General features: G+C 38.7%; 1 protein-coding gene across 1 annotated transcript; it reads left to right on the forward strand.

Annotated features, from left to right (window-relative positions):
- The first annotated feature begins 178 nt into the window (after window positions 1–178).
- LOC125201168 (dolichyl-diphosphooligosaccharide--protein glycosyltransferase subunit 1A-like) lies at window positions 179–4,069 on the forward strand. The gene is made up of 10 exons (XM_048099141.1): window positions 179–391; window positions 846–890; window positions 987–1,621; window positions 1,737–1,884; window positions 1,956–2,132; window positions 2,580–2,648; window positions 2,733–2,822; window positions 2,952–3,110; window positions 3,205–3,429; window positions 3,732–4,069. The coding sequence occupies exons 1-10, from the start codon at window positions 287–289 to the stop codon at window positions 3,921–3,923; spliced, it is 1,845 nt and encodes a 614-aa protein (XP_047955098.1). The 5' UTR covers window positions 179–286; the 3' UTR covers window positions 3,924–4,069.
- The last annotated feature ends 8,602 nt before the right edge of the window (window positions 4,070–12,671 follow it).

Here is a 12,671-nt window from a genome sequence, read left to right on the forward strand (position 1 = left end):
ATAGCGAGCCAAGTGAGCATTGTTGTCGAGCTCAAACTTTATCGCTTCGTCGTGAGTTGAATTTATATTAATACAATTTAATTGAGTTTCTTTATAAAAATAAAACAAAAATTAAGATTATTATTGAATGAGAAAACGTGTTACGAAAATTGCAAGATCAGCTGATTTCACGTTGACTTAAAAATGAAAGCGCTGAATTGAGCTACAACTTCCGGATTCGCTTCTACTTCAACTGCAGTGCAGTGACAATCCTGGCGACGCCTTTTTAGAGAGAGAAACTGCAGAAATGAAGCGACTCCCTTCCGATCTCGCTCTACTCTTCGTTTTAGGATTTTTTACGCTTTTCTCCTTTGTCTGCTCTGATCTCGTGATTTCCAAATTGGATCGCCAGGTATCATTCGCTGCTCTCTCTCTTTTTTTTTTCATTCAGCAGATTCACTATGTTTACATAGATTCTGGTGTCGGTTCTCATTTTGGAAGCCTTTGTGTGTGTGTGTGGGATGGCTAGGGTTTATGAAGCTCGTTGGAAAGATGTGGTATTGTGTAATTGAATGAGCTAGGTTTGATAATGCTTTCTCGGCTAGGGTTTTAGTTACTGTCTTTATGAGTTTTGGCATGGTTAATGAGAATTGAAGCAAGTTATTAAATGGAGACATGCAGTAACATTACTTGGATATGAGTATAAATTGATGTCCCTGTAATATGAGCTGAATTTGAAAGAATAATGTTGAATATTTAGGACGATCATGCTTTTGTTTTTGTGGAGCTCAGTCTGATCTTGGTTTAGCTTGAATATCTGAAACTTATTGTTTCCGGGTTGCTAATTATTGATGATTTTGGTGCAGATTGATTTATCATCACAGATAGTTCGGTTCACTACATCACTCAAGGTTCCTTTTTTCGTTGATGTTTTTTGTAATTCTATTTTAAAGTTGATTTTTTTTTGCATTGTTGTGGTACTTACTGCTGGTATTATCCTGGAGCAGGTAGAAAATAATGGCGCCGAAGCAGTATCAAAGGTTTTGTTGCCCTACTCTGAAACTCAAGCAAAAAACTTGGCTTTCCTGTCGGTGACAATTACTGAAGGAAAAGGAAAAACTAAAACTTCTTCTGAGAGACTGCCTGTTGATGTTTCGCATCCTAAAGGGATGCCTTCGTCGTTGACATGGTATGCTGTCTCGTTGCCTAAGGAACTGGGTAAAGGTGGAAGCTTGACTTTGGAGGTTAAAGCTGCATTCACTCATCTACTGACGCCATTCCCTGAGAAGATTACTCAGGCTGATGCTCAGCTGGTTGCCTTCCAAGATAGTGCACATTATCTGTCTCCTTATGCAGTCAAGATCCAGTCACTCACCGTAAAATTACCCGAGCCAAAAGTTGAGTCTTATACAAGATTGGAGAATACCAAGTTTTCCGGTTCAGAAATAAAATACGGTCCTTATGAGAATATTCCTCCTTTCTCCCTCCCAACAATTTTAGTTCACTTTGTGAGCAATAAACCATTTTCCGTTGCTCAAGAGTTGGTACGTGAGATAGAGGTTTCCCATTGGGGAAATGTGCAAGTCACAGAAAACTATAATCTCGTTCATGCTGGTGCTGAGCTTAAGGGGGAGTTCTCAAGGTATAGTAATGCCCTCTATCAGGAGAATCTCTTTTCAAAACTGACCCATCATGTTTAAAGATTGCCATCATTTTGGGACATTAAGTATATTTTTCTTTCCTGTCGTTTTATGAAGGCTGGACTATCAAGCACGACCCCATGTTAGAGGGGCATCAGCACTAAGCAGTCTTGTCGCTAGACTACCAGCAAGAGCTCATTCTATTTACTACAGGGATGAGATTGGGAACATATCTACTTCTAATGTATATAGTGATTCAGCAAAGGTGGGTCTCGATTCCCTCTGAAATGCTCTTATTTGATTTCCTGTTGTGATAACCATTCTAGTGATGTGCAGACACTTCTCGAAATCGAGCCTCGGTACCCAATGTTTGGTGGCTGGAGAACTGCTTTCACAATTGGATATGGATTGCCACTTCAAGATTTCTTGTTCAAATCAGGGGGAAAACGTTTCCTAGACATCACGTTTGGTTGCCCGATGAATGATATTGTCATTGAAAATCTCTTTGTGAAGGTATTTTATATATCTTAGATTATGGAATTCAGGATGTTGGATGCTACATAACTATTGTGGATCTTACTTTATGTTTATCCAAGAAGTATGATTATGAAGTTAACATATAAATAAGTTTGTTGACATATGCATCATGTTTTCTGTTTGAAAAAACTTAATTTCACTAGTTGCCAGACTACCATCAAGAGCTGATTTTACTTTGGACCTCTGATCTTTCTCATGTGTTTCAAGATAGATTGGCTTAGAAAGACTTTGAGTTTTTGCTCATTTTATGTATGTCTCCTGTGACTTATTTGCCTAAATATCCTATTTTTTGTTTGGAGAGGGATGGATGAATTGAGAGATGGCTAGTATATTGGTTGGAAGGAATCTGTCGTAATTGGTTTTATGTATCTTTTGATTTCCTTCTTATGGGCTGAGAATTATTGTATAATTCTACAATTTCAGGTCGTTTTGCCAGAGGGATCAAGCGATATTTCTGTTGTGGCTCCATTTTCTATCAAAGAGACTCGAGAGGTGTGACCAATTTACATTTGAATCCCTACTTTTTTCAAGCAGTAACTCTACATTTGTTCTTATATTTTGTTTCTTGAGCTGCAGACAAAACTTTCACACCTGGACATTGCCGGCAGACCAGTCATTGTATTGGAAAAGACAAACGTTGTCCCAGAACATAATCAAAATTTTCAGGTAATGCAAGGGAAATATAGTTTTGCGCTTAGTTTGGTCTCTTTTTCTAATTCAGTGTCTACCGAATGAGAATAATTCTTTCGTGAATCTTTCATTATCTCGATCTTCTTTGTCTGTGTGTGGGGACAGGTCTACTACAGATTCAGCAGTTTCTCTCTCCTTAGAGAGCCATTAATGCTGGTTTTTGGGTTTTTCCTCTTTTTCGTCGCATGTATAGCATATGTGCATGCTGACTTCACAATCTCAAAGTCTTCACCTTCTTATATAGCAAAACTTCAATGGGATGAGGTACGTCGATATTATCTCTTCCTCAGTTATCAGTTGGTAAATAAATAGAGATCGCCTATCCTCAGACTATTAGTTGATTCATTGAATTTCACAGGTCAAAACTGCAATCCAGCAGTTCCAAAATATCATGAACCGTGTATTGGTCATTCACGACAAGCTAGAAGCTTCTTTGCGTGACCTTTCAAGGACAGGCGATGTCCAGGCTTGCAAAGCAGCACGCAAAACTGCAGACGCATTTCTTAAGGAGCTAACGAAGGAGTCGAAACCCCTGTTGTCGTTCTTGCAATCTTCTCCGCAAGCGCTTCAAATAACACCCAAGGTAACGTACTGTACTGTTATATTTTATTTTAGTATCTATAGTCCGGTTTTTGAGATTATATGCACACACTAAACTTAGCAACTGCAGTAAATTATGCATAATTTAACATTTCTTGGTATTTTAGAGCGCTAATAGTTACTTCCTCATTGCACATTCATGTGGTTCATCTCTTAACTGCTGCTATATTTCATCAAACCGTATAACATTCCCGGAATTATAAGCAAACGAACACGCAGCAGATCCCGATTGGCACAACTTTCTGTCATCTTACATTCTTATCTACTCAACCTGTTCATATATAGGTGGACGAATTGGTAATCAAGGAGAGGGAATTGCAAGAGAAGTTGATGCTGAAACACTCCATGGTCGTTGATTCCTACGAGAAGAAATCCGGTGGTCGGGACATCGACAACCGCGTGGCTGCTGTTCAGCAGAAAATCACACTCTTGAGACAGGAAGTTGATGATCTTCTTGATGTAATCGATGAGATATAATGTAAGATGGAAATATAACATAATAGGTGGTAGACATATTTCACTCTCTGAACTTTTTCTTTTTTGTTAAAGTTTTGTTGCGACTTAGATAACTATCTACGTGTATTTTGAGTTAAGCTTTATATATGAACATGACTTGTGCGACATTCTTGCATTTGGTTTTCATCTTTTTTTATTTTTGGTGTTTAAATAAATCCAATAAAATTAAAAGTAATACAAACATAACTCAGGAATACGCGAGGGATACAACCAACTAGTCAAGCTAGCGAGCCGGGGTGGGGATAAACACAATACAATTGAAACTTGGGCATACCCAAGGGCTTTTATCAAGCCAGTGTACATCTTGAACCAAACAAAGATTTTAAACCTAGAGAGCCTAGGGCTTAGACAAACGTCCTTGCCAAGTAGAGGTTTACAAGGGAAACATAGGCATACCTATATGGGGGTAGTCCGAGTCTACCCTCGAAACCACAAACGGGAACCCTCTAGTGTAAGAGGGCGGGCCTCGTTAAAACCTCTTGGGGCAAAACCCATTGGGATAAAATCCCCAAGAGGAAAAAAAGTACCCTAAGAAGGGGAAGGGAGAGGTGTAGACGTTGAAAAAATTTGTGCATTTGAAGCCTTAACCTCTACCTTAAGTTTATCATTTGTAACCCTAATGCTATACTGCTGAGAGCAGATAACCTAGGTTACTTATACTTGAAGTGGTCCACTTTGGTGGGAGTGGGCCACGCGGTGGTGCGGGACAATTAGTTGGTAACTCAAGTCCACAACACTGAGTCCCATCGGTAAACCCTCGGACGGTTAGGCAAAACGGTTTGTGTGTATCTTGTCCTTATAAATTTCACAGACGCAAAACAAACGCCATCCTACCTTGGGGGAAACTCCATTGGCAGTGGCATACACACACAACCAAGGCAAAAGCCTTGCGACCCATCTCATTACATACAAAATTTAGTGCCCAAGGGATGATACAACAAGGTCTTCTGGAAACATTGAGTAAAGGGTGACGTACGTAACCCTTTTAATCTCAAAAATAAAATGGCAAGGATCGAAAGGTTTAGTATCAAAGATCAGCGTGTTCCTAGCTCTCCAAGTGAGACTTACCATTGCTGCGAGGGCTATCCATTTAGCTTTCTTCTTGACAGCTAAGCCAACATTCTCTCGCGCCATCCATTTAATGGCACTTGGTATTGTTGTGAGGGGTCTTCTGATACCGAGCCACATCTTGATCCCATGCCAAATTCTCCGAGTTTTGTTGCATGAGAAGAAAATGTGGGCGGCTGTTTCTGGTTCTTTATTACAAAGTGGACAAACCCGATCAATGTCAAGGTATGTGAGTCTGTCTCGGGTTTGGAGTCTTCCCTTGATTGCTTGCCAGGTGGTAAAGGAGTATTTTGGTGGAATATACCCCTTCCACACAAATTTGGGCCAAAATCTACGTTCGCCCTTCGGCCGAAACCATTCATATGCTTCTGTTGACCCTTTAGATTGGTACCAAGTCCCTAGCAAGCTTGCCACTCCGTGTCGAGGCATATTTTGGAGTAGACAATCCCGGTTTGCAAGTAATGCTTTGATAAGTGGCGGGTCTCTCTTCCTGGTGGTCCAGTCCCAAAAGTCCCTGTTTCCAATGTGCACCCATTTAATCCAAAGAGAATCCTTTTTGGAGAAGATATTCCAAAGCACACACGAGATAAACGCAATATTCCATGATTTAAGGCTTCGGAAACCAAGACCTCCTTCTAACTTCGGTAGGCAAAGGTCACGCCAAGCTACTGGTGCTTGTTTTGTACCCCATAGGAAAATATGCGCCAAACGGGTGATCCTATCAATGACAGTCCCGGGCAAAGGGAACACTTGGAGCCAGTAACACTCCACTCCTTGCAGAACAGATCTAATAAGCTCGGCTCGCCCAGCGTAAGAAATGTTCTTGTCCGTCCATTTCTTTGTCAGCGAGGCAATTTTGTCCACAAGGGGCGAGTAATGGGCCGCTTTGGGTTGCATTGAGTTCAGCGCCACGCCCAGATACCTAATGGGTAACTGCCCATCAACAAAGTGGAAGATTTCCTTAATTTGTTGAAGCTCGACTCCATGTACACCAGCTGTGAATAATTGAGACTTGTCCCTATTAACCTCAAGTCCTGAGCACCTTGCATATTCCTCCATTGTCTTGGATATAGGATAGTTAAGGCCACGTCCCCCTTACAAAACATCAAGTCGTCCGCAAACGCAAGGTGTGTGATGCGTAGTGCTGCACACTTAGCATGATAATTGAAGTCCTTGGCTGTTCTTTCTGACAAGAGTCTTGAGAGATATTCTATACATAATATGAAGAGGAACGGTGACATTGGATCCCCTTGTCGTAACCCTCTCTTGCCTGGGAAGAATCCGTGTGGGTTGCCATTGATTGCAATAGAGAACGATGGTGTTGTGACACATTCCATTACCCATTCGACGAAGATAGGGTGGAATTTAAGTCCGAGCAAGATAGATCTCAAGAAATTGGATGGGTGGGATGATGCCCCCGTAGTACAATATGTACAATTGGATGGGTGGAATGGGTGGGATGATGCCCGGGGCAGCGGGGATGGGGGGCATGACACCAAATATGATGGGGATGGGGATGGGGATGGGTGGGACGATGCCGGGAATGGTGCAGACCATGCCTGGGGGAGGGGGTAGCAGGGCTACTCAAACATCTGGGGAAAATATCTATCGCCCATATATAGAGTTGTTGTCTTCTGATGCCAGGGCAGGGGCCGGGGCAGGGGCAAGGGCAAGGGAAAAGCCCCTGGCTCTTCCTCGCGAACGGTGTTAGAGGAGGAGACGAGAAAGAGGACGGTCTGGAGCGTGTGGGAAAACGTCGCGCTTGCGAAGGCCTGGGTCGGTGTAGTCGAGGATCCCTATGTCGGTGCTAACCAGCATATTGACAGACTGTGGCGTCGCATTAGTGATGCCTACCTCACCCACAAACCGGCTGGGGCGAAGCGTCGCAGTCCCAAGCAATGTCGGAAACAGTGGGATCGGTTGAGGCCTAAGCTTAGTCGATTTGCCGGCCTCTACCAAAACAACCTCCGCCAGGCAACCAGCGGTATGTCCGAGGAGGATGTGAAGAACCGTGCCTTGGCGCAGTACCCCAACAGAGCCTTGAAGTTCAAAGATTTCGACCAGTGGGAGGCCTATCTCGTGGTGAAGGATTCCCAAAGCAGTGGAAGTTCAAAGTTTTGTGCGGGTGTCGAAGCGGGCTGGCCGAAGCAGACGAAGATCAATGCTTCCGGTGAGTACATCAGCAGTGTTGGTTCGTACGAGCTCCCCGAAGCCGATGAAGTGGCCCCACTACCTCAATCAGACTCCCGCCGTCGTCGTCGTCCGATTGGGCAAAAGGCTGCGCAGCGGATGGCTAGGGGAAGCAGCAGCTGCAGCGGGTCGTTCGAGGTCCGATCGGAGGCCCCTAATTCCCCAGAGGATTACGACCGTCTCGCCCGCACGCAGCTAACGAGTAGCTTGGTACGGACCATGCATAGGTAGCATAACACGACCGATCATGTGTACAAAAGGATGTTGAAGGATGTCATCGATGGATGTCGGCGCGATTTGGGGATGCCACCCATTGGAGATGATGGCGCCGAGATTAGCGGCGGGGTCGACGGGGGCGGCAGGGGCGACGGGGACAACGCGGAGGAATCGGAGTGAGCCGAGACTAGCTTTGGGTTGCTTTTTTATGACTGTATTTTTTTTATTATGTTAAGTTTTTTTTATTATGTTAAGTTTTTTTCAATGAAGCGTTCGCAATTTCCCCGTATTCCGTGTCAAAATTTTAATTCCGTAACGTAATTATATAATTGTGATTTTTTTTTAAAGCGGGAAGGGCGGATTGTGCAAGGAAAGTCCTAGTGATGTGGCAGTGGGATGGGAAGTCTTAGTGACGTGGCAGGAGGTGTTTTTGGGAAGTTCTAGTGGATGTCCGAATGGGACATCCGTGCACTGGAGATGCTCTAACAAAAAGTAAACGAGCGCAATACTTATAAGAAAAATGTTTTAGAGACATAATGTCAATGTGACAATGGGGTTTAAATAGTAATTGTGCATTGAATTTTATTTTTGAAGAAATTTATATTTTGTGTATATACTTTATTACCCTTAAATTAATTAGCTTATTAAATACACTTATTTAAGGAAATATAACTAATCATGCAGGTATAGTTTTGTTTTGACAATGTGGGACCTACACATTTTGATGCATGATTTTTTTAATAGTATTTCTCATTTTTGTTACATTTATTTAAAGACATATTTTTATAATTTTATTAAATTAATAGTATATTTTATTGGTGAATAAAATGCGTAACAAACTAGATTTTATTGACTTTATATGAAATAATGGAATAAATACTAAAAAAATAATTAGCACAATGAAGTATTAAATTGTTTTTGTCTCATTTTAGTAAACTAATAATTAATCAAAATATTGATAAACTTATAGATGGTTACTTCACAATTAAATTGAAATAATCTTCAATATTGATAAATTTATTCTTTTTTGTTACGTTTTATTCACAATAATTTCTTTATAAAAATTTAAATTTACTATAGATGCAAAAAGTTTACTTGAATTCTTAATTCTTAACTTTTGGAACATTGCATTGAAGCTCGATTAAAAAAATCACATGTTCTAACTCATCTATTTAATATTTTAAAGATATATAATTAATACTATATTTTTTCTCATTTTTATATACAATATTGGTGTTATTGACTCAATTCACTATATTTTGTAACAAATTAGAATTTGATATATGATATATAGTTACATAGGGGAGTGATCAATTGTTAACTCATCACTTAATTGCTAACTACAATTAATTTAAGGCTATAGGATTTTAGAAAACGTGTGGTCTACAATTTTCCATGTGTAATTTTCGTTTTTATTAATAAAATAAAAAAAGATAAAAAAAAAACGCCAAATTAGGGTTTTAGATGAAAATGTCAATATAGTGTTTCCGAAAATATCAACACAATGCTTTGAGAATGTCAACACAATGCTTTAAGAATGTTAACTCATTGCTTATATTGACATTCTACATGTATTATATTGACATATTTTATATAGTATGTTGACATTTCTGCTTTACGAAAAAATTGAAAATATTTCGTCCTTTTTCCACCTTTCGCCATTTAAGCTCATTTTCGACCCTTTTTCTACACATTCTTCACAAAATGGTCAAAATACCAAAAACATAGAGAAGTAGCTATAAACCATGTCTCAAAATACACAATATACGATCAAATTCAAGTAAAACTACCCTCTAAAATCATGTAAAATCCAAGTGAATCATTTGTTGATCGTATTGACATTTCGTGGTTGATGATCTAAGCCCTTAATTTGAATATCTAATGGCTATTATTTAGTTGTAGTTAGCAATTAGGTATTGAGTTAGCAATATAACACTCCCCTAGTTACATATTCTCTCTTTTTAAGTTCTTAATTTGTGAAACTTTGTGTTGATCTCAATTAAAAAATAATTACATATTTTTAATTCATGTAATATTTAATATTCTAAAGATATATAGTTAATATTTTCTCTCTCTTTTTTTAAGATATTAGAGTTCTTGTATATTCACTATATTAACAACAAATTAAATTTTGATATATGATGGAGTAGTATAATTTATACTGATTGGGTTTGTGGTTTTGATTTTAATTATTTGTTCCAAAATTTTACTAATTATTTTTAAAATTCTTAATTTGAGTGTCAGAGTCTTACTAGTACTAGTCAATTAAAATAAAAGAATTATTTGATGTAACAAAGGCTATAGAAAATAACACAAAAAAATCTGGTAACACAAAAAAATACTTCAACATAATAACTATTATTTTATTATAAATTAAAATTTGAAAAAGAAAAATGTTTTAATTTTTAGTTTTTTTTCATATATTAAAATAAGTGATTTCATTGTTGTATATTTTACGATATTAAAAAAAAACAAGCTATAAAGGAATAGTAATTCTATATTAAGTTATCAAATTATTTTATAATTAAATATAATATTTTAGTTATATGGTGTTTAAACTAATACTACTGATAAATTTATAATCTATATTAATATTTTTTAAAAGAGGAAACCTCCTTTTAAGTCTATGAACTTTGCCAAAGTATCATTTTAGGTCCATCAATTATGGGTTAATATCATTTGAGGTATTTTGAATTTTTTTGGGACAAAAATGCCCTTAAGACCTAAAGGTCAATTTGGATAATTCTTTCGCCAATCATCTTGCGTCAGAGACATAGAATCCAACAATTTCTAACTGCAAATTTTTATATTTAAATTCAATTTAGATGTTAATTGACCTCCATTTTGAAATTCATCTCCGAATGACAATCCAAATTAATAGCTATCTAATTTCAAAACAAATAAACTAAATAGAATTCACACATCACCTATTGTAAGTTATTAAAATGCAGTTTAGATTGAAAAAGTAAAATAAAGTATCAAGTCCCAATTCACTATCATTAAATAATTAGTTATCTAATAATTGAAAAACTAACACATTTTTTACGGCAAATTTTAATTATATTTAAATTCAATTTGGATGGTAACTGAATTAAATAGTTGTAAAAAAATTGTTGGACTCTAGGTCTTTGACGCAATATGAGTAGCGAAAGAATTGTCCAAATTGCCCTTTGAAGACCTTAAGGGCATTTTCGTCCGAAAAAAGTTCAAAATACCTCAAATGATATTAACTTATAGTTCACGGACCTAAAATGATATTTTCAAAGTTCACGGACCTAAAATGATACTTTAGCAAAGTTCGTGGACCTAAAAAGATGTTCCTTCTTTTTAAAATACGTATTAATTAACATGGCAAAAGGATATATATACATATTAATTTTTCTGAAATCCATTTATAACTTTTATGCATGATTCAAGTTTATCTCCAATTAATGAATATGCATTTAGATAAATGTATTTAATTTGATTTGATTTTCCTTAACTAGATATATATTCATTTAATATGATATTAGGGTAAATTAGTTACCATATAAAATATAGCTATGGCAAAGTGACATAGGGTATTATGGCTTGGAGACAATTATGTCTCTAAATCACTACTCTACTTATCAATGGTACTAATAGTTGCCACATCAGCATGCCATATCATTCTGCAATGGTGGAGTCCTAGTGGATGCCCTATCTCTTATCCATTTTTCATTTTAATTTTAAATCATTGTTTTTTTTAATTTTATTGTTATTTACAAAAATACCAAAATATATTATATTAAACACCACAAATGCCAAAAAAAAAAAAAAAACTACATCATGCTTTAGCTAAAAAAAACTACATTTAAACTAAAATACTAAATTAAAAAAAACAAACTAGTCATCTAAATTTAGCCTCTGGCTCAAATTCTTGATCATCTTCTCCGTCCTCTGTCGGGCTTCCAGATCGGTTTCCTGACGAAGGCTGTTTTGGGCGTCAAATATAAACCTATACTGAACCACCTCGCGAAAACCTCTGAACTCCTCGATCAATGAGGTCATGAGCTGAGCAGATGTAGGAGGCGCAGCCTGTAGGGGAGCTGCCGATCCAGACGCTCCCACCTTCACCTTCCCTTTGGCTTGGGCTTTGGCAGCCTTGGTGTCAATGGGACGTCTAAAAGTAGACGTAGGCGTACCAGAACTCCCTTCCGTCCCTGTTCTTGTTGTAGATATAGCAGAAGTTGTTGATGTGGAGCTTGATCCGATCCCAACACTTGCGCAACTGAACCTTGAACCGTTTGAACTCCCACCTCAGTTTCACCTCATTGTAGTGTGCTTCAATGCGATCCCACATCCAGGCCGAAGTCTGGTTGTTGGAGGATATCGAATCCTCCGATATATCGTCCCAACACTGAGCCACCTTCACGTACTCCTCCAACTCGTAGTCAGTACACCCTGTTGCGTACTCTTCGTTAGGCTCGTCGGATGGGAGTGGGACTAGGACCGATGGCGCATTTTCTTTCAGCGCCATCTTCTTCCTCCTCCTCGGCGGCGGCGGCGTAGGGGCAGGAGGTTGCCCACAACTAGGTTCCATGTCGTCAACCCGATACTCCTCGATGTCGAAGAACGGATCGAACTCAGAGTCCGAAATGAAAATGGATCCTACAGATCCAGGCGTCTCAACACGGTAGTCTTCATGGACTGGGCACCGGGCGCCACTACCGCCGCCAAACATGGGCATACCGTCGTCGACACTATGGGGTTTGGGAATTGACTCGGATCCATTGTTGAAAGTGCGGATATTGAAAATAGAGAAGAGAAAGTGAAAGGTTTAGAGTGTTGGTGTGTGAAAAGAAGAAAAATTGAGAATTTATAGTGGTTTAAATTAGGGATTAAATAATTTTTTAAAAAAATGGAAAATGGTCCGATCGGGCTCGGGCATCGGCCTGCAATGGGAGCCTGATCTCACACCCGATGGATCAGACGAGAGATCAGTCGCGACCGAATTCTCGGTCGTCCTCGGGCATGCCCGACACTTGCAATGGATGGCCGAGCCTGATCTCGGACGATCGGACGTGAGATCGGGCATCCATTGTGGATGCTCTAAGCAAACATTTCATATTTAATGGGACAGACGGAATATAATTTACTTTTATTTTATAGTACTGGTATTAATTGAAATATTTATTTTTACAGTATTTAGAGTCGTGTTGTTAGACAATTTTTGGCGGTATTGCAACTTAGCGACGCTTAAATGGAAATGCGATT

The sequence above is a fragment of the Salvia hispanica genome, chromosome 1 (assembly GCF_023119035.1).
Source record: "Salvia hispanica cultivar TCC Black 2014 chromosome 1, UniMelb_Shisp_WGS_1.0, whole genome shotgun sequence".
In the NCBI taxonomy this organism is placed as follows: domain Eukaryota; kingdom Viridiplantae; phylum Streptophyta; class Magnoliopsida; order Lamiales; family Lamiaceae; genus Salvia; species Salvia hispanica.

Excerpts from the sequence above, each read along its gene's own strand:
- LOC125201168 (XM_048099141.1), top strand. The coding sequence starts at position 287 with ATGAAGCGACTCCCTTCCGATCTCGCTCTACTCTTCGTTTTAGGATTT. Across the intron at positions 2,823-2,951 it reads AACATAATCAAAATTTTCAG|GTCTACTACAGATTCAGCAG; the intron begins GTAATGCAAGGG and ends GTGTGGGGACAG. Across the intron at positions 3,430-3,731 it reads CGCTTCAAATAACACCCAAG|GTGGACGAATTGGTAATCAA; the intron begins GTAACGTACTGT and ends GTTCATATATAG.